This window comes from Ammospiza caudacuta, chromosome 23 (assembly GCF_027887145.1).
Source record: "Ammospiza caudacuta isolate bAmmCau1 chromosome 23, bAmmCau1.pri, whole genome shotgun sequence".
NCBI lineage: Eukaryota > Metazoa > Chordata > Aves > Passeriformes > Passerellidae > Ammospiza > Ammospiza caudacuta.
Genome location: NC_080615.1, coordinates 1,956,805 through 1,982,143, shown reverse-complemented (window position 1 = coordinate 1,982,143; position 25,339 = coordinate 1,956,805). Strand labels below are relative to the sequence as shown.

The following is a 25,339-nucleotide window of genomic DNA, read 5'->3' as shown; positions in this document are numbered from 1 at the left end:
AAAGCTCCTTCTGGGAAATGAACTAGTTGAAAGGTAGAAATTCAGGATGGTGGTGGGGAATGTCTTGCACTTTAAAAATATGTCCCAGAGTAAGTTTTTATTAATATTTCTTTTACGCATCTGGTCAGGTGGCAGCAAGAATTAGTAAGCAGACTCACTTACTTTTAAGAGATAAAAGAAGTTAAACTTCAGGAATGGGGGTCTGGAAGAGGCAGTGAGATAATCTCATGCTTCTCCATGTAAGTATTTGCTTTTCAAAGCCCACAGCCCCACATCCACGTGTGATGGGAGCATTCCCTTTCCCTTTGGTGCTTCTTTGCCAGCAGCCTGAGTTCGCAGGTTCTGCTGAGAAAATGGCCAGAAATGACCAGCCAGGAATTGATACCTTTGGAATTCTGAGTCAAGACCAAAGAGCTCTCTGCTCTGGAAGCTCAGCAGAGCTGAGGGGCAGGGCCTTGCCTGCAGGACAGGGAAGCAGGAGCCTCCACCTTCTGCTCACACCCCACAGCAAGGGATGAAATCACGAACCCATTAAAGCCCACAGACTCCTCCAAATGCCTTCCAGACATCCCACAGTCTGTCTAGGGGGAGTATGTGCCTGTTCCTCCTCTGAAAAAGAGAAATGTGCCGGAATCCAGCCCCTTGGGAATGTTTATGTTCACAGGAAATCTTCTGCCCAAATCTGTCTTTTGCAGATAAAACAAACAAAACAGCGGTCCCAGCTCAGATCTGGAAACCCCCTCTGTGACCCCTGTGCAGCTGCACAGAGCTCTGGCACAGGACAACAAACGCTTCCACATGGAGCATCCAAACACCAGGAGCCCAAATTCTTCCGCAGGACAGGACAGCTGGGGACAGGCCAGGCCAGTGACAGGACAGTCCTGAGCACTCCAACAGCTCCTCCCTGATTTCACCCTGAGAGAACAACCCTGAGCTCATCACAACACAGTGCAACACTGCAGTCCTGAGGGAAGCACTGCTGATGTTCCAAGACTGGCAATTACCTGGAAACCAGATGGTGGAAGCACCACGAGGAAATGGCCACAGGGTTCAGGACACAGAGCACACCTGGAGACAGAGGTGGAGCGTGTGTGGTGTGCTCAAATCTTAGAAAGATGTCAAAGCCAAGAGAGCCAACAAATATTGCAGGATCAGGTTATATTCTAGACACAGAATTACAGAATCCTAGAATGGTCTGGCTTGAGAGGGACATCCAACCCAAACACTCATCCAGTGCCACCCCTGCCATGGCAGGGACACCTTCCCCTGTCCCAGGCTGCTCCCAGCCCTGCCCAGCCTGACTTGGGCACTGCCAGGGATCCAGGGGCAGCCACAGCTGCTCTGGGCACCTGTGCCAGGGCCTGCCCACCCTCACAGGGAGGAATTTCTCCCCACACCCCATCCATCCCTCCCTGTGTCAGGTATCCCAGCCGTGCTCCTGCAGCAGGGAATGAATGAATGAATGAATGAATGAATGAATGAATGAATGAATGAATGAACACGTTCCCAGGGCAGGGCAGGGCAGGGCACCCACCCCAGGGAGGGCTGAGCTAAGGAATGAACATTTAACACCCCCAGCCTGACTCGCTGCCCCCAAGGTGCCAATTCTGTCATCAGCCCTCCACACTCTGGCCCTGAGCAGGGTCTGAACAAGCTGCCCTTTCTGCAGGCAGCTCCAGGTTACACACAGCACAGGAATGTTCCCACAGAAGTTTGGTTTCACAGCTCATACATCCTCTGGCTTGACAAACCTCCACGAGAGGGGAAGCACAGAGCCCTGCTCCTGTAAATCTCAGGGATCACATCTACAAGGCAGTTATTAAATCATGCAGCCTGGCATGCTGGCAGGTCCCTGAGCCCAGCATTACACTCATTTTAACACCATTCCTGGTGGAGGATGGCTGGCTGCAGACAGAAACACACGGGACTTCATCTCCCTTCAAGCACTACCAAAACAGGCATTCTTTTTCTGGAGCCCACAGAATCTTTTCAAGTTTATAACATATTTTAATAATGTGTGTAATACAGCTTTCTGGTTTTTCCAGGTCGTTAAACTGCAGGAAAGAAAAATTTTCCAACAAAAATGTGCTCCAGTTACTAATTAAACCAATTTTAACACTTTTCTGCAACATGTTGGTAAAGATGATTTATGGGGCTGGCAAACAGCAGGAGGTCAATGTCAAAATAACAGCTGGGCTTATTACAGCCACTTGAAGATTTACTCATGCCATCAAATAGCCACAATGAACAAAAAACCCTACAATTCCACGGACAAGCTTGCTGTATTTCCAGTGGTAAATGTTGGAGAAGGGAAAATAAGCTGGATTTCTGCAGGAGGTCTCTGTTTTCTGTCCCAAATGAGTCTGTTCTCCTGTGGAGATATGCATCATTCCCTAAAAACTCATAAAAACATCCAAAAGAAAAAAAAGATGGTAAAAAAGCCCCAAAAATACCTGTTGCACTGAACCAACAGGTAAAAATCTCATTTGCTTGTAATACTTCTTTGTGGGTTCTAGCTCATCCTTCCATGGGTACAGCTTCATGAGCATCTTTTTAAAACCAAGCACACAGATGGAATCTGATCAAGATAAATAAATCCAGGCAAATAGAGAGTCCCTGTCAGAGGCCATTCCATGAGCTGAGCAATGCCATCCCAAAAGATGAAGTGCTGATTCAGAACAGTCAGTCAAAGGCAGCAAAGAGTGCAAAACACCTTCAGAAAGATTTAGCAGTAAATCCACACAGGAACACCAGCCTCGATCTCCTTCCTGCCCTGTGGATCAGTCACAGCTCCACAGCTGAAGTAATCCTTCCACGACAGAACCCACACTGCATTTCTTCCCATTTCACCAGGGGAAAAAAAGCAGGGAACGTGGAATTTCACAGGTGTGATCTTGTTCCAGGCAGGAATTTTCCTGAGGAGCCTGTGGCAAGCTGGAAGCAAGACCAGGAAACAGCAGAATCCAAAAACTGAGGTGAACTTACTCGAATATTTTCATAACTCCTTTGGCAGCAGAAGCCTTGGCCCAGAGACTCCAAATTTTTGAAATTCGTTGATCTTGGCAAGAGGCTGTGCCAATTTTCAGGGAGTTGTGGCTGGAATTATTAAGTTAATAGAGGCGGTTTCCACCTACACTCTGAACAGTTGTTTTTATATATCCACGTCCTTAAAACAGCCCTTGCAACATCCCCAGCACCACTTTGGAAGGCAATAGGAACAAAATCACATGGAGAAGACAGGGAATGCGAGGGGAAGTCCTCAGCTTAAAGAAGGGAAACATACCAGAATCCAGCCAGGTAATTCTGGGAGGAGATTAACAGCACCCAAAGATGAAGGACTGAAAAGGGGCCCCTCTTCACACATAATCTGGGTCTACATCTCACTCAAATATTCATAAAGACAAAGCAGAATAGAGCAAAATTGTGTTTCAAAGCCCCAATGCACACCAAAATTCAGGCCAATTTTTATGCTTCTTACTGAGAACTTTCATCTTTTAGAGGGACTTGGATGGGGAACTGCTGTTTTATGTTTTGCCTTTAAAAATCAATTCTTTTTCCGTCTTAAACACTTTACAAAATGAGTGGGATAAATGATTTTGCAGCCTGGAGCTATTCATGCTGCTCCTGACTGCCACACACCAACAGCATGGTATCCACAGAGGAACTGGGGACAAACAACCCCTCCTGCCCTGCAGGCACTGAGCAGGCTTGGGGTCAAACCCCTGATGGGGAGAGCCAAGCTAGGCTGTCCCACCTCTGGCAGACACAGAGCAGGGAGCATCCCCATCCCTGCTGCTCCCAGCTCATCCACAAGGCTCCTGAAACGATCCCAGTTAACCCCAGCCAAGGGCATCTGGCCAGGCTTTACCAGCTTTGCTTGCTCTGCAATCCATCTTAGGAAAAAGCTCACAGTGACATTCCCCTCGTGCTGCCCCTTCCCTGGAATATCATTATATAAAAGAAAAAAAGGCAAACCAAGAGCAGGTGACCTTGAAGAGGATCTTCTCAGCAGGCTTTGCTGACACAGGCACAGAAGGGCTGAGCTGCTCTTTGCACTGTTTCTCACCCCTAGGGCACAGCAGGAACATCCATCTGCAGCTGCTGCTGGGGCAGCCTCAGCTGGGCAGAGGCATTCCCACAGCTCTGACAGAGCTCCTGGCAGCTGGAGCTGCGCAGGCGGAAGTGGTCGTGCCTCAAATACTTCCTTTGCCACTGATAACACAATTCCTGCCAGGGCCCTGCCAAGGCTGCACTGATAAGGAGAGGATCTGCAAGCAGTCCTGCTCCCACAGGGATTTATTTTTAGACATCAGATACAGCAAGGCAAACACAGAGACTGTGCTGTTGGAAGGGATAATTCTGTGTCAAATGCAAGATGCTGAAGTGATATGAATGTGCATTACAGCACTTGCCTTGAGCAAATGGCTTTTGAGGGAGCAAAGAATATTATCTGGGAAGCGTGGAGCTGATCAGCTCTCCATATTCCATTACCAAAACCTTCTCAGCTGAAGATAATGTCTTAATTCTTTCAAGTGAAGAACAGAGTATTAATTCCTGGTAGGAAGTAGATATTTAAGGAATTGCTAATCTTTCTCCTGTTTGTATTAATGGCATTTAGCACTAAGTAAAGTAAAACCATATTTAATAGAATCACAGAATATCCTGGGCTGGGAGAGCCCACAGGGATCATCCAGTCCAAGCCCTGGCCCTGCACAGACACCCCAACAACCCCACCCTGTGCATCCCTGGGAGCATTGTCCAAATGCTCCTGGAGACTTGGCAGACTTTCTTTAGAATATAGTTACTGAATTACATTAATGTCTTCTTAAATTATAAAAGAAATTTAACTCTGTCTCAGTCTAGAGTCAGTGCTTAATGCAAGCAGAAGGATATGGGACTCCATATCCATTTTTCTATCTCACATTTTTAAACTTGGGGAATTTGAAGTTGCCTCAATAGGTCCCACAGAGTTTTGATGAGTTCTTTTCAGTTATTTATTCATAAATCTGACAGAAACCAAACAGATATAATACAAAGCTTATTTGTTTTTCTAGATGCAAAGAGCTGATGTTGAACAGTGGGCATTTTTATCATTTCACAGGTGTAATTACAGACTCTTCTGCACAAATGCAATTTAACCACTTGGAAATGACCTTTTATTTGTACAAAGATTTTTATGTAGACTTACCATCAATGTGTCCAATGACTGAGAACCAGGTCAAAAAAGTTAAAGGGGAGATATACCTTGTATTTTATGTAAATTGAGAAGAACCTAAATTAGGAAAAAGGTAAATTGAGAAGAAACATTGTATCTTACCTAGGAGATGGACCATAAAAAAGCTGAACCACAGTTCTGAATATTTATCCCATGTCAGACTAAAACACATCTATGAGGCAGAACCTGGCTTTTCATTAGAAACCAAAAATTAATGATGCAGCCCTTAAAATAAATACAGTAATGAACATAAGGTATTTCAGCAAAATGCCAGTGAATTTTGGGCACTGATGCAATCTGTGAGGCTTAACCTGTTGGTACAGCTTTGACATCACTGCCTTTGCCTGGCAACCAGCAATTTCCTGGGATGCCACACGTGCCTGGCTGGCCAGCCACAGGTAGGGGTGAGATATTGATGTTAGGGGCAGTGTGGAAGGACATTTCTGAAGAGAAAAAGCCCCCCAAAGTGCATCCAGCCTCACTAGCACGGTGCAAGGATTAGAAGAGAACAAATCCCTTTTCATACCTCTCAGGAATTTAGTTTAAAACTATCTCATCAGGTGAAATGTCAGGCTATTAATACCTCCTGCACCATGAGACCATATTATAAGTGACATAAACGTTACAAAACAACCTGAAATTTGGCCAGGCTGTTAATAGACAGCATTACACAATTCCTGACACGGACAGATAATGCTGTATTTTCTACTATGCAAATTTCTAACAGTGAATAGATTTTGAAAGCAGTTTACACCCACCAGCCCTCAGATGCAACTCAGTAATTCTCTATTAGGTGCCAAGCTGTCACTTCCCATCACTCCAGCCCACTGCTATTCTCTGCCCTACCTTGGGAGCACAAAGGAGCCTCCAACTTGATTAAAATGCATGAGCCCTGTGTGAACCTATTTTTAAATCTCCCAACTAATACTGCTGTTGTATTAACAGCTTTCATTTATTTTACCATTAATACTGGTATTCTAAGGAAGTGCTGCAATGCTTTATCTTTTCACATTTCAGCAGCAAAGCTCTTGTTCTCAAACAGATTTTTCACCATATAAAAAAGTCCTGACACTGTGGGGATTTATCAGAAACCTTGCTTAGGCAAAGGAAGCAATTACAGGCACAGAGGGCCTGAGTTACCTGATTTAGACACAAATTTTGCTTTAGGTACACAAATAGCTAAACAGGTAGGGTTTTTCAGAGGCAGATGTGGTGGAAACAGAGAACTGAGCCCTCAACACACACAGAGTCTCAGTTTAATGACAGTTCTTCTCATGCTGTCACCAGCCCCTGTTTTCTTCCTGGTTTCACAGCACAGATACAGAAAACAGCTCAGGGCTGAGATAACCAATAACAGCTCAATAACCAATCCCATTTTTATTTCCTGTGCTACATCCTTCCACAATCTCTGTCTTTCAGGCTGAGATTACAGCCTCTGGTCTGGTTGTGCCAGGAGAGCACTGAGCAAGAGCAGGGGAAGCTGCAGGAGCAGCAGTGACACCACAAAAAGCAGTGCTAAACCACTCCTGCTCGTGGGAGCTTCAGGAAAACCTGGAAAGGATGTGTCACCTGGTCTTACTTCTGCCTCTCACAGACAAAAAGATGAGCCCCACAGGTCTGCCCTGCCATCCTGAAAACATCCCAGGAAATGCTTCAGCCCACAAAATAATTAATTACTGGTCATCAAAACAATGTGCCATGCACAGCTTGTGCTCCCTCTCCAGTTGCACATGGTACTGAACACCCCTGGATGATGGGAGGGAGGACTCAGAGGAGCACAGGATGCAAAAACCACACCTGTGCAGACACAGACCTGCTCCACAATAAAACTTTTCTCCACAATTACTGAAAAATTAGTTGTGCCAAATCAGCAAATTACCAGGAGACAGAAAGCAGGGACACAGATAAGCCATGCTGTTCCTACACACAGAAAATGAAAATAAACAGTTTTCAGCAGAGTGAGTTCTGCTCCTGCCTGCCTGTTTCCTGGGGCCTCCATGGGAACTGAGCTCTTTGCCCTCTATTTTGTGCCCAGGGCTTTGTGTGAAGGGTCTGCAGAGCCCACGGCCCAGAACCAACCCTCCCAGAGGCACCAAGTGTGAGCAACAGCAGATCCCAGCCCTGAACAGGACCCAAGCTCCTTCCCAGCCAGAATGTTACTGAGACAGAGGAAAAAAAAACCCAGCTGCATAATTCTGCTTGCAAAAGTGTCAAGTACAGCAGCATGGAAGGCTGTAAATAATTCACTCAGTATTACAGGAAATGTTTCACAAATGAAAAGGTTGTAACCTCCTTTTGGCTACAAGGCTGGCAGATGCTGGAGGCATTCCTGCTCCTCTAAGTGCAGAACAAAATGTGTCCTGTTTGTGAGAAACTCCTGGGTCTCAGCCCTCCCTGCAAAACGCTTCTGCCTGTATTCCTGAGGGAGGGATCACAGAGGAGCAAAGCCTGCACACTTCCAGAAATGCAGCTCAGGCTGACGAGCACTTTCTGGTATTTTGATGACACAGCTGCTGCAATGCACAATGCAGAGCTAAGGAAGGGGTAAATTTGATTTATTTATATTTACATAAATACATTCACACAATTTTTTAATCACACACACAGTCAAACCAAAAATAAACATGCGGTGATTACAGATGACTCAAGACTGAATGTTTGATACAGTTTTAAAACAGTGACATCAGCCAAATCCAGTGGAAATAAAACCATCTCCAAGCTCAAAGGAGAGCTGCACATGACTGAGTGCAGATTCTGCCCCAGCACACAGAAGCAATTCCAAATAAAGTCTCTACAGCTTTAACTTCTTACCACTAAACATCTAGCAACAAACTAAATGAGCCTCAATGGAGTTCCCTCTATGCCTCCCCACTGGGTCAGCAGGAAGCACAAGGTGTTTTATGTGTAAGAGAAATCCAAGACTCACCTGTATGTTGCCAAAGTCCACGTTTTCATAGTGGAAATGTGCACACTCAGCCATCTTCGGGAAGTGCCCCTTTGTAAAGGATAACCTGGAGCACACCAAGAACACACCATGAGATGGATGCAGACCACTCAGCACACATAAACAACAGCTACTGATACAAAACAACAACTTTCTCATCCTAAAGCCAAGGGAACACAGGGATTTGCACCAAAACAGTAGGGAAAGGAATGCTGAAATGCCAAGTGGCTTTTCCACTGCATCCCTTCAGAGCTGTGTGACATTCCAGCAGCAGCACATCCCAGTGCATCCCTACAGAGCTGTGTGACATTCCAGCAGCACCACATCCCAGTGCATCCCTACAGAGCTGTGTGACATTCCAGCACCACATCCCAGTGCATCCCTACAGAGCTGTGTGACATTCCAGCAGCACCACATCCCAGTGCATCCCTACAGAGCTGTGTGATATTCCAGCAGCAGCACATCCCAGTGCATCCCTAGAGAGCTCTGAGACATTCCAGCAGCACCACACCCCTCAGGATGGACAGGAGCAGGGACAAGCAGCTGCACCTCACAAATGCACATCCACAGCCTTACACGAGACACAAGGAAAGCAGAACTTTACCTGTGAAAGGCATCACAGCCCATCAGTCCCGGGGGGATGTATCTGAGGGTGCAGAACAAACTCTATTTATCCTTTGCCTTTTGCAAAATTCAAAAATCAGGCATAATTATTCCCAAGTGTTTCCAGCAACACTGGTGGCTGCCAGGGAGCTCCTCTGGCTCTGCAACATGCTTCTGCTTCTGCCGAAGCTATTATAGACTCCTATAGATATTCCTGGTGGTGAGCCAATGAGATTGTCATTATCTAGCTCCCTCTTCCCACGGGAATACAAGTGGGAAGTGAGATGCAGCATCTGGCTGCTCAGCACTGGAACAAAGAACCATTTCCCTCTCAGCAGAGCACTAGAGGGGTGAGCTGAAGGCTCTGATCCATCAATCTCGGGGAGTTCTGCTCCTCAAGTCAGCAATTTCAGCAAAAGTAATATTGATTATTTCTGATCCCTGTTGCTGCACACATAATGACTCGGTTTACAGTCTCTGGGAGAGAGGCAGAGACAGAAATACAGCATGAGCCTACAGGAAAAAAAAACCAAACTGGGAGATCAGGGAAGAAAAAATATCCCTTAGAAAGGAAAACTGTGTAAAATCCATCCAAATGAAGTTACAGAGGGCAGAATGCAAAAAGAAAAGAGAAAAAAGTATCAGATAAAAAATACATATAGGCCATCCACTTGTCCTGGTTTAGCTTTCCAGAGCATAAGGAGACAGGGAAAATTATCGCATTTACACATTGCCTGGGCTTCTTTTGAGATTTTTAAATAATTGTTCTATTATGATATGTTTTATTGTGGGGGTTTTTTAATTAATCACTTTCAGGAAGAATTAGTAAAAAAAATTGAAAACACTGCAACAGTGAAGTTCAAACCCTACCTAGCTTTGTTTCTATAGCCAGAAAGAGGAGAGTGAGCCAGCAAAACCTCTCATGCCCAGCTTTAGGCTCCATTAGCTCAAACTGCCTTTAGCTCCACATGGATTTCAGCTGCTCTGCTGAAGATACATCATCAGAAACTGCAGCACAACAGCCAGAACTCAGCGCAGCAAAACTGGAAGCCCAGGAAAGATGAGAAAATCACAGAAGTGTGCTCTTACTTTTTCACGTTCTTCACCTTCATGCTGGCCGTGCTGCCGCAGGAGCGCAGCTGCAGCTCCCCGGGGATGTCCGGAATGTCGGCGCCTCGCGCCTGCAGGGACACACACAGAGACAGGAGAAACAGGCAGGTTAAACGTGGCTGCAGGCCTGGGCTCTGCCTGCTGACAGCAGCCCCTCTGCTCTGCACGGGCCACAAACCTGAATTCTGCCTTTTGACAGGGAAAACTGACCCTCGGATGGGGACCAGGGAGTGACAATCTCCTCCTGCCCCTCTTCTCTTACCCCTCGCTAACCCTCGGGGTAACTGTGAAATCCAGCATTCAATTCGTTGCTACTTCTGCTTTCTAAAGCAGAGATTTTCAGAGGTGGGAGTGAAACAGAAATTCCCAAACTCCGTTCTTGGACTCCTCAGTGAGTACCTGATCTTCCAGACATCTGTGTGTTTAGACTCAGGCAGAGGCACTGCAAAAAGCTGGATTGCTCACACAGTGTTAATGTTAACACTCACAACAAGTTAATGACAGACCTGCTTATATGTGGGATGTGAACTTCTAAAATGGATGTTTGAGGCTATTGGTTTAAGTGCTTGAGGATATTAAAATTCCTTAATTACTAAAATTCATTTACTTCAGTGAGGCCAGAACTCCAAAGTCCCTCCTTTCTGTTCTGTCATATTTTCCCATCCCCTCCTTCCTCCAGCTGCCTTTGCCTAAGCCATGAGCTCTGCTGGGGTTGAATTCTCCATCATAAGAGACACAAACATTCCACTCCATGAGTTTCTCCCAGAGGAGAGAGAAAGGAATCCAGAGGAATGACAGGTTCAGTGAGGCTTTTATGGAGAGAGCAGTGATCAAACAGCGAGACCAGCACAACTTCACAGAGGAGGAGGAGAAACAACTGATGCTGGCCAGAGATTGCCCATCAGTGATGTGGGTGACACCAGCTGAGTGAGCTTTTTCTGCTTTATACAATGCACTAAAAACATGAACAATGTCTCAAAGAGGAAATGCTGAACCAAGAGGAAGAAAGGCACTTTGGTGTTATTTGTTTTGCAAGCCTGGAACCAAAAAGTATTCCATGAAATCCTTTTTCTAATGATAGAAGCAAAGATGATTGCCCTGATGTTACATCAGTCCCAATGGTTCTAAGCTGGTCCAGCAGAAGATCTCTGAACAGAGTTGGATCTGTCCCAAAGCTGTGACTGATAACAGAACACAGTTGCATTCTGCAGTGTGAAATATGCAGAAATATGGGAATATGGTCTCCCCCCCCAAAGCTTAATAGCTGGACCAGCACAACCCAAGGTAGCAGCCCATGTGTGGGACGAACTACAGGACAATTTTGTGACCCCTCCCTGAAGCTTCCATTTGACCCTGGCACAGGTTACCTGTACCTGAGCTTCACCACCTCACTGAGAGCTCTGGTGAGTCAGTCAGTGCCATTCTCCTGCTTGTTTTCACCAACCAGACCAGTGCCAGACAGAGAGAGAGAGAGAGATCCATCCCACTGAAGGCCAGACAGGCACAGGGGTGAGGCTACAGCCACATTATCCATGTGAGGCTCCTGCTGCAGTCACCAGGGACACTCTGGTACTTGAGGTTCATTCCCCTGCTTTAGACAACAGGAGGAGAGTCCTGGGGTGGTTCAGGGTGGAAGGAACCTTACAGATCATCCAGTCCCACCTCTCCCCTGGGCAGGGACACATTCCATTATCCCAGCCTGCTCCAAGCCCCATCCAACCTGGCCTTGGACACTTCCAGGGATCCAAGGGGAAGCACAGATTCTCTGGGCACCCTGTACCAGGGCCTCACCACCCTCACAGGGAAGAATTTCTTCCTAACAGTCCACCTAACCACTCTCTGTCAGTGTGAATCCATTCCCCCTGTCCTGTTGCTCCAGGTCCTTGCCCACAGTCTCTCTCCATCTTCCTTCTCAGCCTCTTCAGGCTCTGGAAGACCTCAATGAGGTCACCCTGAAGTTTCTCTTCTCCAGGCTGAACAATCCAAATTCTTTCAGTCTCTCCTCACTGCAGAGCTGCTCCATCCCTCTGATCATCCTGGTGCCTCCTCTGGACAAAGCCAAACAGGCTGCAGGAACACCCACTCCCCTGGACACGGCTCCAGGCTGAGCCTGGCTCTGAGGAGATGAACCCCAAGGGCTGCAGAATCCACCTGCAGCTGCACCCGTCCAGCTCCTGGGGCTTCCAGCACTGCCCTTGGAAGGTTCACTCTGAGTGAGCTCCACCCTTTGAGCACCACTGAACAAGTCTGAACCAGGTCTCTCTCCCCAGCTGCACCATCCACAGCCCTGCCCACAGCCAGTGCTCTGACCCCAGCGTCCCACAGCTCTGCACAAAGGCACAGCCCCTCACCAGAGGAAAACAGGAACAATATTTAAACACTTAAATAAACCTACCCTGGGCTGACTGACTTACTGAGCACACAATCACTTCAGGATGTAATAGGGCACTTGAGAGTCTCAGTGTCGATTTTAGCATTAAGAGGATCACCAATTTAATAATCCTTACAGGTCTTTTACATAAGAAAATAACTAATTACAAGAATAAATGTGCCATTCCAATAAGCTGCTTTTAGGCCAAGCTGGATGCACTTGCTTAATTTCCTAAGGAACAGAATTTCTGTAGGAAGAAAAGTAATTTTTCTTCTCTATCAGCAGTAGGAGCTGGTGGGATATAAAAATGGATAAACAATCTGACAGAAAATGTGGGCTTCAAGCCAGTTTTCAGCAGTGGGCAGAGACCTCCCTGGATCTGACTCAAAGCGGCGTAGGCAAAACTCACACCTCCAGGAGCCCAAAATGCCAGCACCTCTCTTGGAAAAGTTGTATTATCCTCTCTTTCACAGTGGAGTTAAGTCCAAATTGAGCTGGATTTCTGCATCTCCCATTTTCTGCATCCAATTAACTGGACCACAATGAGATGCAAGGCAGTAATTAACTCCAGGGGCTTTTCCAATTTGAGCTGAGCTCCATGGACTGCTGCAGAACAACGATCTCTCCAAGGCTCACAGTTGAAGCAAAAGCACAGAAAGGTAAGGACAGAGAACTTGTGCAAGCTCAGATCTTTATTAAGAAGTACCAATATGAGAAAAAACCTTGGTGAAGAGATAGATACCAAAAAACAAACTTATTGTAATTTTAGAAACTGCATTACTCCTAAATAACAATTCCTTTCCATTCAAACCAAAAATACACAGCTACATAAAATAGATTTTATACACTGTTTTGTACCTGTTCTGATGCAAAACTTGGCATGTAGCATGCAGGTCACTCTCCCCTCAAAACACATGCAAAACCCTCCAAATGAAATTTGTCATCTTTTGTGCTTTGTGTCACAGTAATTTAATTTTAAAAATAATTTTGAAACAGTTGGATTATTTACATCTGAAAATTAGCTACCTGGCATCATCAGTGGCTTCTCACTTCCCTATTTTCTATGCATCGCTGTGCTGTGCAAACCTGGTAATTGCAGAGCAAATCTGTTTATGCAAATTGTTTGGTCCCATTTTCACAGCTGAATGTCACTGCTGCATCAATCTGCTCCGGTCCAAAACTTGGTAAACAAATTAGAGCTCAAGGCAGAACTCAGAGAATTGATTTATCAGGAATCTCAGTCGCTTACCTTTGCAGGGAAGGCTTTGGAGCGACACCACTTCACCAGCTTGCCCTAAACCAAGAAATTCTCCTTCCAAAAGCTTGACTTGTACCAGCAGTAGTTGAGACAGTATTGCAGAAAGTCAGTATTTTGTCACAGACAGCTGCAGGGATTGCCAGGCAGGGAGATCTCACTAAACCCTTCCTCTAGGGAGGAGGAAGAACGCCTGTGTGCCTGTCCAACCCTCCCGTGGATCACAGCACCACAGGATTGGTAAGGGTGGGAAAGGCCCTTGGGATCCAGAGCATCCCTGGCTGCCCCGCTGTGCTCAGCACCAGACTGTGTCCCAAGGCTCCACTGCCACAGTTTCCTGCACACCAACAGGGACAGTGACCCAGCCCGGCCCTGGACAGCCCTTTCCAGAGAGAAATTTTCCCTGATATCCAATCTAAACCTCCCCTAGAGCAACTTGAGGCCGTTCCCTCTGCTCCCGTCCCTGTTCCCTGGAGCACAGCCCGATCCCCCTGGCTGTCCCCTCCTGGCAGGAGCTGTGCAGAGCCACAAGGGCCCCCTGAGCCTCCTTTGCTCCAGGCTGAGCCCCTGCCCAGCTCCCTCAGCCCCTCCTGGGTGAGCCCCTTCCCCAGGTCTGCTCCCTTCCCTGGACATGTTCAAGTGTTGCTCCTAATCTCCCTGGGAATCCGAGAGAGGAATCTGAGAGCTCTCACAAATCAGGCTGTTTAGCTTTAAGCATTTGAGATTTCTAGTCTTTTTATTTATAGACATGATTTAGAAAACTTCAGCTTTGTGCTCTAGCACACAAAAACTTACTCATAAATAATTTATATCCAACAATTCCACAGCATAATATGAAAGGATTTTCTCCTAAAGAGTCTCCTTGCATTTATCAGAAAACATGCCAACCTGTTTCCCTCAGGTGCAGAGACGTAACACAATCTGAAATATGTGTAAAACTCAACCCAACAGTCCGGTGAACACAACGTGATGAAGTTTCCACCTTGGTATCCTCAACAGGGGAGAATATTGAACCAGATCCCACAGCCCTCCTCCTGCTGCTTCTGACTTACTCTGGGATGCACAAGAAACCCTGGAATCCCACCAGTAATCCCATAGCTGGTTTTCCACAAGACTACAGAAAGGCCTCTGAGGAGGGACCACAGATACACCTTGGCAGGTGACTGAATCCAGGTGAGATTTCTGAAGGCAGGAATTTAATCCAAGGTTATCACAAAGCAAGATTAACTATTAGACAGGCACTAACATATTCCACTGTCAGTCTCTCGACAAAACCAGTTTGGAGGGACCAGATTGCTCTGGATTCTGTCAGCACATGGCCTTGTTTCTAAAAACAGCAGAGCTGATTCCAAATGCTCTTTGGTTTCCATGACAGTCTTTCCTTTACATCATCTTCATATTTCCCCTCGATCTTCTTGGAAGGAAAAATTACAAAGAGAGGGAAAAAAAACCTAAACCGCCTCTAGAGCTCTCAAAAACCCTAAAGCTTTGCTTCAGTTCTACTTCTTTGCTGGAGAACAGCGGGGAAGAGAAATATTGCTCCAGGAGAAGTCATTACTCTGTAGGGAGCGGTAATTTCTTCACTTGGCGTGAGGAGGAATGAAGAGGGCTGAAGTGGGTGCTCACGTACAAGGACATCAATAGCTACCCCAAATTTTGGATACCAGCTCACTACACAGAGCTGGCACAGCATCTGCTCCATCAGGGAGTTTGCTCTGCAGCACTAAAAAGAAAGTGTCCCACAAAACTCCTTGCTGCCTGTGAGGTGGAAGGTGATGGCTCCCTCAACACCTGCTCTCAGGAATTACTGCCCAGGAACTCACCTGGAGCACAATGAAGGATGAACTTTGGTCATCTCAGCTTTGACTGTGCAGCCTTTAACACACTCCAGGGAGACAAAGTTCTCTCTGCTCCTCCTTCAGATGTTGCGACAACTATCCTGGTTCTCCACAGTAAATAAGTCAAAGAAGGAAAGGCAAAATGCTCCACTAAACTGAGAGTCACCATGTTCGAGCTGCTCCAAATAATTCCAAAGGAAAGGTCTCAATTCCACAGCATTTATCCCTAAAAGGATTAAGATGTACTGAGCACAGCAAGGCTACAACTGGGTCACTGTTTTGAATGGCAGAAATATTTGGGAATGGATGAAGAGACAACATTCACCCTAAAATGTCGGAGGTACAGGGGCAATACGATGGAAATGCAAATATTTGCTAAGTTCTTCATGTTACCACTTTCCATGGATTCATTCAGTGGAACCAAATTAATTTCTTAAGCATTTCCATACAGCATGGCTCTGTCACGTTAGCACATTGCAGCTACATTTTTCAGAGCTGCTCAAGATATTTGTGCACATTTAAAATAAAGAAGCAACACCCAGGTTAGGTACTCAGGTCTGGCAATGCCATCTTAAAGAAAAATATGTGCTTGTCATACTACAGCAGTTTTACCAAAGAAGTTAAAAATAACACTAAATATCCCCCTCCAATTCTGCATTTCTTAATTGACATGGGAGATGGTTGTGGTCTACTGTCCCTGGAAGTGCTCCAGGCCAGGCTGGACAGGGCTTGGAGCAACCTGGAATAGTGGAAGGTGTCCCTGTCCATGGCAAGGGATGGAACCTGATGGGCTTGAAGATCTCTTCCAACACAAACCATCCTGTGATTCTGTGATTTTAAGGATTAATCCTGTGCTGTTCATGTTCTCATCAGCAGAGCGCAGCACAGGCACATTCAATAACACTCAGCACAAGGATATTTTCAAGAGTAAGAAACACTGGAACCTTTTAATTTTATTTTTTTTTAATTGCAGTCATCACTTAGCTCCTTCCTTAGTGTAAATATCCCTTCTGGCTGGAGGGGGGCTTTAGGTGCAGAGCTCAAGGCCAGGATGGCCTAAGGAATGAGAGGTAGAACTGACCTTCTAGTCTAGCTCTCAGTTTGGGGATTGTGGAATGTGCAGCAAAAACACTCACCCAGCCAGACATGCCTTTAAAATCTCATGGTAACTGAGATAATGGGATACAGAAAAGGAATGAAAAAATGACAAGTGCTTACAGTAAGGAAACTTTGAACATTGGCAATGCATATTCTTAATCCCATGGCTAAGAAATCTGCATTGAATAGACATGTGAATGTGCATCATTTTGTGAGCTTAGAACTTTTAATTCCATTTTTCAGGTTCTCAATTCCAAACTGCTCCAACCAGTACTTAGTTCGTTCCATGTATAAAAGAGAATTCTTCTCTTTTTTTTAGAGGACCACACAGAATGTGTTTTTTCTACTCCCAGAATCTCCATGAAAATGGTGGGGGGAGTAAGAAAAAGCAAAACAAAAAAACACTTTAAAGCATTGCCATGAGCTGGCAAATTCAGAGAAACCTCTCATTCCAGAGACTTAGCATCACGGAGGAGTTCGTCCAGGGCGTCCATTTACCATAGTTTAAAGGATCAGCCTGGAATGAGCAAAGAACCAATTCTTAACTATTTGTCTACTGTGTTTTCAAATGAAGATCTGCAGGTCACTGATATGTAGGTCAAACCTTCTCCAGCTGCCATGTAAAACCACTGAAGTGGAATCCAAGACATGGAACAAGCAGCTTGGCAGCTCTGAGCACCTCCTTTGGCACTGTCACTGTGACCAAAATTCACCTCTGCACAGCAGTGTGAGTTTGTGCCATGGCAACATTTCCCAAGTGAGCCTGAAAGAGACACACAGATTGTCACTGATGCTCTGCACATGAACCCAGTGCACCCAAAGGCTGCTGGGGATTTTCAGCAGAACAGTCTCACACTTGTGTTTTCCTTCACAGAATCCCCAGTTTTAGGGCTAAAAGGGATGCAACCAAGCACAAGAGAATGGTCAGCTACTGAGGGCAGCATTAGCATGATAACTCCCTGACAGCCCCAAGTTTGGATCTGACATTCCCATAGTGGAGCCTGATTACCATTCCCAAAGCCCTGGGCCCAGGAGCTGCAGGGTACAGTACACAGCCTCACACAATGGCAGAGTGGCTCAGGAATGTACTTTCTTTAAGAACAAAAATCCCACATACAATATGCGTGGGAAAGGCAGACAGGGCTAGAGTCCTGCTTCTGTACAGCCTACAAAATAAATTACAGAGAAAAGCCACAGAAAATAGAACATCCAACAAGAACAATACTTCTGATTCCAGTTTCTTGTTGGTAAAAAAAAGGCCCCAAAGATCCCAGCTACTGTTTGATGCACAGAGGGAGAAGGGGATCCTAATTATGGCTTGGATATAAAAGAACAATTGGAGCTTTGGGTTGTTATTGTAGCAAGCAATTTCTCATCACATAAAACACAACAGTGACAGATTCAGGCTCAAACAAGCAAATCCCACTCTGGTAAGTCCCCTGGCCATGGCCAGTGATTATGCAAATAACAATGTGATGTTATGTTATAGGTCTAAATTGGATTAGAAACTCAGGAGTTGTCCCAGTGCAGCAGCAGCAATATGGGGAAGGTGGAAAAAAACAGCAGCCTGACATTCAACCCCAGCATCTGAGTCAGGACAATTAACAGGAATTTATATTTCTGTGTGTTAAGCCAACCTGGGCTCAGCTTTTGTTTATAGAGAAGAGCTGTGTCCAATGGCATAAGCACAAAACTGGGATCCACCGCATTCCCTGCCCAAAGCCCTGTGACAACACAGCAATGTGAGGAATGTGTCTGCCTCCAGCATGCACTTTGTACCACAGTGCCCATAAACTTCTGACCAACACAACACAAGAGTCCCTAACTCTGCCCAAGGGGAGGGGAAAGCCCGGCCTGGGATCACACACCAGCTCCACAAACGGGGCCGGACTCCTCCCCCTGCTGCCCTCCAGAAACGGGGACACGAGCTGGAAGTGGGAGGTGACACTGCTCTCCAGAAATGACCTGGAGGTCAGAACAGGACACTTGATGCTGCAAGAGCTGGGAAGGTGAATAATGACCACAGAGCTGCTCAGGGCTGGAGCCAGGCTGGGAGAGCTGGGGGTGCTCACCTGGAGAGGAGAAGGCTCCAGGGAGAGCTCAGAGCCCCTGCCAGGGCCTGAAGGGGCTCCAGGAGAGCTGCAGAGGGACTGAGGACAAGGGATGGAGGGACAGGACACAGGGAATGGCTCCCACTGCCAGAGGGCAGGGCTGGATGGGATATTGGGAATTGGGAATTGTTCCCTGTGAGGGTGGGCAGGCCCTGGCACAGGTGCCCAGAGCAGCTGTGGCTGCCCCTGGATCCCTGGCAGTGCCCAAGGCCAGGTTGGACAGGGCTGGGAGCACCTGGGACAGGGGAAGGTGTCCCTGCCATGGCAGGGGTGGCACTGGATGTACTTTAAGGTTCCTTTCAACCCATAATTCCTTCATTCCCTTCCATGACTCCATGAATAATCTGTGCCCTGGCAACCATGGTATTTGATCAAATCCCAAGATGTGCAGCCTTACACCAACACAGCAGTGACCCATAAAATGCAGCAAGGCAGAAATGTAGGGAATGGCATAAAAAAGTCAGGCTAATGATTACCAACATCTTCATGGAATAATTCATCATTTTATAATGAAGAAGGCTGAATCATGGCAAAAAACCCCAAACATTAATGCCTACAATCTTCAGCAAGACAAACTCTGACACGATTTGTTTGTCTCTTGGGCTTAAATTAGGGTGGGGAATGGAAGGGGATGGATGACCAGACTGTTGATACCCTTTAAAAACTGTTCCATCTTTTCCTGCATTATGGTAACTAAGAAGACATGGACAATAATTTTAAAAAAGCCAGTTAAAATGAACCACTTAAAAATAAGAGACTTCTTTCCCTTCCTTAATGTTCCACCTTATTTTGACTAGGGAAAAGTGATTGACAGCAAATAAATTATAAGTTTTATCTCCCAAATAAGTACACTTTGAACAACTGTGGCATTTCCTGTAATCTGACAACAAAACAGGCATAGAAAGAGATCAGCTTCAGAACAGGATGGGAGGGAAAGAGGTGGAGGGTCATGACAGTGTAATCCTGACTTCAAAGCTCAGGGTCAGGAAGAACCTGGAGCAGGAACAGCAGCATCCCCAGCACCACAGGAAGAGCAGCCTGGCTGAGCCAGAATTAGGAAAGAAATTACAAACAGGGTGCATTAAAATTGGTGATGATGGTGCACAGCAAGCTGCTGATCCAGCCATAGCAAATTCTAAATAATTCCTTCATTTTGTTGTATAGAAAGGGACTTTCAAACAGATATTTACAAAATATAATTTGGATCTCCTGGCTCACCACTGTAGTACCAGAGTGCACACACTGGCAAGGCTTTAAATGAAACCAGAAACTATTGCTGCTCTTGCCTATGAAAATTAAATTATTACTATGAATTAATACTTCCTGCCAAAAATACAGTTTCCATTCTGGATTAATTGAACTCATTTAATTGGCAAAGCCAAATGGAAGCCAATGTGCCAATTATGTGATCGCCCCAATTTCCAAAGCTTCTCGGGGACAAGCTCCATGCTGGGAGCCAGCCTGTGAAATGAAAAGGCCCCTCTAACCAAGAGGCACAGAAAGAACCTCACACAGCAACAGAAACCCTTGCCAAAAGCTTAACGAGGGAAATAATGCTAGACCCATGCAGCAATAACAAGGAAAAGCAAGTGATGTGAATTGAATAGGAAATACAGGTTACTGGTGCAATGCCAGAGCAGAACTGCTTTGACCAAAATATTATTGCACCTGATGGATGCCTGGTGTGCTGGGCTGTCCCAAAACATTTGTGTCAGATCAGTGCCTGTGGTGTCCTCACTCCCTGGACTCCCACTCCCATTGCACCCTTCCCTCTGTTATCCCCATTCCCCAGCCTGAGCTGCAGCAGCTCCATGAAAATACTGCCCACTGCAGCTCCTGCAGGATCAACACAGTTCTGACTCACTAATCCAGGCAAGTCAAGAGCTTGAGGACCTTCAGCAGCACAAAACCAGCCTCCAAGCCTACAGGTAACATTTTCTATAGCCAGAAGCCCAATGCTGGAGCACTCAGGTGGGGAACCATTGAAATCGGGCTCTGATGCTGCCAGAGCTCAGGGAGAACCTGGACAATGTCCTCAGCACAGGGTGGGATGGCTGGGATCCTTGGCCCTCCTGTCTCAATGACTTGTGGGTCCCTTCCAGCTCAGGAAATTCCATGATTCTAAAGTTTATTTCCACCGACTTGTTCAAGCCCTCTCAAAGATAGCAGAAAACCCCCACAATTTCAGCTTCATATCTCCTAAAACCTCCCCTTGCACTTGAGAGCTTAAAACCTTAGACTTTTAAAAAGATATTGCAGCTGGACAGTCAGAGTTCAAAAGCACATTTTTCCCATGATTGGGAACCCATCTGAGAACAGGATCAGCCTGACAAAACTCTGTCAGTGACTTCAGAGCTCCCAGCCATATCCTCAGCTGTAAAATTCTGCTGTGGGTTCACACACATACAAAGCATTAAGAGACACAGGGAAAAAAATCCAAAATATCAATTTTAACATGTTTAAAGGTATTATATCTACATATCTGAGAAACTAAAATTAGATCACTTCAGTAAACCGCCATTGGGAAATCACTACAGCTTACAGGGCCAAGCAAATGGATTTACCACATTCCCTTTTTATGCAGATTTTTCCACAATTCCTGGAGGTTAGTCTGCATCAGAAAAAGGCCTGATTTCTGTGAATTAAAAACCAACCAATGAACCAACACTAATTAAAAAAGAAGCTCCATGTATTCTATTTTTGGCATCTATTCTTGCAGAAGCCCAACTCAAGACCTGGGGCAGCACTGGCCAAGTGATGTACAAAGAATGAGAAACAAACACTAAGGACATAAAAATCTTTCTTTAAACCCTCATAATGCACTAATCCCTGCACACATTCATAATTGCATTTAAAAATAGTTTTCTCCTCACTCATGTCCCAGATTTAACAGTGATATATCGAGGTCTCATTAAAAAGCCTTTATTACCTTCATAAGCCACGGAACCTTCCCTATCTGGCATCAAATGCTGAAAATACTACAGATCTCAGAACCCCTCTGACCTAAGAGCTAAGATTATTCCAGGGACTTCATAGGACAGGCTCTAGCACTGTGCCATTCTAAAGTATTTATAAGCTTGCATTTCTCCTAAGGGAATTCCAACAGCAAAAGCCTAAAATGATGGGTACCAACTGCAACTGCTGCCTTCTTGTGCACTTGTCAAATTCACAGAGTCTTCTATATTAATTTACAGATTCCTCTTTTCTAAGCACCCTGATTCCACACCTGACCCCAGCTGTCACCTCTTGGCCCTGTTATGGACAGCAGAACTCCCAGATAAGGTGAGATCCCAGCCAGAGGTGCACCAGAGGGACAAAAAAACCTTCCATGGGCTTGGAGAATCATATTCTCATATTCTGAAGGTTTCCAAAGCTCAAGGAATTGAAAAAGTGCAGGAAAAGTGACTTCTTCAGAAGCATGCAGAGAATCACAGAAAGCCTTGAGTTGGAAGGGATCTTAAAGCTCATCCTGTGCCACCCCTGCCATGGCAGGGACACCTTCCCCTGTCCCAGGCTGCTCCCAGCCCTATCCAGCCTGGCCTTGGGCACTGCCAGGGATGCAGGGGCAGCCCCAGCTGCTCTGGGCACCCTGTGCCAGGGCCTGCCCACCCTCACAGGGAACAATTCCCAATTCCCAATATCCCATCCAGCCCTGCCCTCTGGCAGTGGGAGCCATTCCCTGTGTCCTGTCCCTCCATCCCTTGTCCCCAGTCCCTTTCCAGCTCTCCTGGAGCCCCTTCAGGCCCTGGCAGGGGCTCTGAGCTCTCCCTGGAGCTTCTCCTCTCCAAGTGAGCACCCCCAGCTCTCCCAGCCTGTATCCAGCCCTGGAGCATCTCCATGGCCTTTTCTGGACTGGCTCCAGCAGCTCCAGGTCCTTTTTTGAGTGCATTCCCCTGATCTCCAGTGTCAGGTGAATGCAGCTCACGTGGCACCTCTCTGTCAGCACCTTTGCAATGGGTGCATAAATGAAGATTTCTGTGTTTATCTCAGCATCTTAATCCTGCTTCACAACAAAATTCAGACAAGGCAGGACCAGAGGGTCTGTAAGCACAGCAGCATGATGGGGGGAGAGCCATGGGCTCAGTGCTTTCAAACAGTGCAACTCCCTGAACTCATGAAGAGGAGAAAGGAGGAACTCAGGAGGTCAGCAACATGTGGTAAATGTAATATTAAGCACAAGCATCAATTTATGCTGAAGTTAATGCAGGCTGAGGACAGCTGTTTTGTAGGCTCATGTGAGATATATTATATAAAGGCTCTTTCACAACTTCATTTCTTGCAACTCAGAAACAGAGCACTCAGCAGGGCTTGACAAGGAAAAGATACCCCTTTCCTTTAAAATAACATTACTGTATTGGAGAAATGTTAGCAAATCCATAAACTGCAATTTTCCTTGGCTCACACGGGGCTTTGCAGCCCCACAACTCAGAAGTGTTCTATGAAGAAAGTCAATATCATCATCTGCACTTTCTGAAGTGGAGCAGAGGCAGAAATCCCAGGATGTGTGAAGGTTACCCAGCAGGTGCAGCACAGTGGGAATTAGGGGCTGAGACACAAAAAATGTGTCTAATACACCTAAAGTCTAAAAATACAGGGCATGAGTCGGGGGGGGGAATACAAAATATAGCAATGCTTGAGGAGCTCCAGGCAGCTGCCTCATTAGCCAGCTCCTGGGAACTCTGTCCAGCAGGGCTGCCTCTCCTTCAGCCTGGACCTCACCTACAACACAGAATTGCACCAGAAATACTGAGGGAGGGATATCCTGGATCCCTGGCAGTGCCCAAGGCCAGGCTGGGAGGGACTTGGAGCAGCCTGGGGTAGTGGAAGGTGTCCCTGTCCATGGCAGGAGGTGGAACTGGATGAGCTTTAAAGTCTCTTCCAACCCAAACCATTTCCCAATTCTAGGATTCCCCCAAACAAACCAGGTCTCCAACACAGAATCACTTGCCCTTCTGCTGAACCACAAACACAAAACGAGCAGTGTTAAAAAGCAGATGAAAGTATAAATAATAAACTAAAGAAGACAAAAGAAGTTGCATCAAACAAAGGACTGGAGCTACTCAGGTGCCGAAAATGAACTGGCAATGACAGAAACACTAAAAATAAAGAGGTTCTGTCACCTTATATTTACAGTATAGGAGGACATCAACCTCCACACATTTAGAAAGACCTTCAGTTTATTTCTTATTAAGAAAAAGCTCTGGAAACAAAGCACTTGTCACTTCTATAAATTAATAATAAGCCCTTTGAAAAGTATTATGGATAAAACTGGGAAGGAAGAGTAGGGACGACTTGTTCACGTAGCTGTGAATGCATAAATTGACTTTTTTCAATAAAAGTATGTACCAAGGCGAAGCTCAGGAGCCAAGGACTCCCCCAGCTCTCCAGTGCCCTTTGTCTCAGCCTTTGCACACCTGGGAGAAGGTGAATTCATGTGAGGTGACAAAGCCTGGCGCCTGTCAGGGCTCCAGCCAGGGGAACCAATGAAGGGAACAACTTTTCCAACCCTGCATCCTCCATTCCCTGGGGGATGGGCCTTCAAGCAGCAACAAAACCTAAAATCTGCATCTTCAACAACCACTAACCAAAAATGAGATGTACTGTGGCACTGTGAGACAGTCATATAGCATGGAAAGAGCAGTCTCTGGGACAAGGCTGAAGCAGAGGCTGCTAAAAATGCAAAGTGAAGGAACAGAGTGAGGGAAGAAACCTCAGGCTTCAAATGACCAGGGAAAAGGCAGAATATTGAAGATATGCTGGTTAAACAGAGAACTCTGTCAGTGCTGAACAAGGTCCTGCAAATATTTACATCTGAATATTGCCCCTGACTGCAGGTAAGGAAAGTGGAAACTTGATTCACTCAACACAATAAACACAAACAAGACAGATTTTTCTCTCCCCTCTTTACACTGTATTCAGAGGACCCTGAGGTCAAACCAACACTGTGAGCACAAATCCAGCCACTCTAAACACAGGTTCAGCAGCTTCACTGTCCTTCATCACACCAAGTCACTGTGCAGCAATCCCAGCTGGGAATTTCCCTGTTTATCATCCTCTAAATCTCTTCTCCACTGGACCAGTCAGTTTTGGCATTGCTGGCACAGAGCTGTGCAAGAGGGCACGTTCCAAAATGTGATTTAATTGGGCAGAGGAGCATGATGCAGGGTAAAATAAACACTGAACAATGTCCATGAGCACAACAGCCTTAAGCAGGTGAACATTCCCTTCACTGCAAATCAACCAGGAGAAAAAAAACAACACTAATGAGATATGCCAGGAAACCTGTGTCACAGGTGAGGACACTGAATTACAGCCTGACAGCTCTGAGACACAGCTGGAGGTCACAGACAGCAGTGAGGTGTCACACAGTGACTCCCACCAGACCCCAGAGTGTGGGAAGCTCCGAGCTGGGAGCAGGTGCTGCTGCCTGAGCAACACTGATGGGAACAGACAGTGCTCCAACTGTGGCCAAGGTGGAGAGAAGGCAAAAACAGCCACACACAAGGAAGGAAAAAAATTACAAGGTGAAAAGTGCAAAAAATGACAGGCTGGGAGAGCTGGGGCTGTTCACCTGGAGAAGAGAAGGCTCCAGAGAGAGCTCAGAGCCCCTTGCAGGGCCTGAAGGGGCTCATAAATAGGTGTATGAGAGGCTTTACACAGGCAGAGGGTGACAGGACAAGGGGGAATGGCTTTCCACCGCTGAGGGAAGGGTTAGATGAGATATTGGGAAGGAATTCTTCTCTGTGAGGGTGCTGAGGCCCTGGCACAGGGCGCCCAAAGAAACTGTGGCTTCA

The 25,339-nt window shown here is 46.2% G+C and overlaps 1 protein-coding gene across 1 annotated transcript in view; it reads right to left on the bottom strand.

Annotated features, from left to right (window-relative positions):
* The window catches only part of ARHGAP32 (Rho GTPase activating protein 32), a 152,463-nt gene that overhangs the window by 126,471 nt on the left and 653 nt on the right, over positions 1 to 25,339 (bottom strand). The window contains exons 2-3 of the mRNA XM_058819022.1: positions 9,852 to 9,943; positions 8,142 to 8,226 (exon numbers count right to left, since the gene is read on the bottom strand). Of these exons, the coding sequence (XP_058675005.1) occupies positions 8,142 to 8,226; positions 9,852 to 9,943 (177 nt within the window). The remainder of the gene's footprint in view (positions 1 to 8,141; positions 8,227 to 9,851; positions 9,944 to 25,339) is intronic.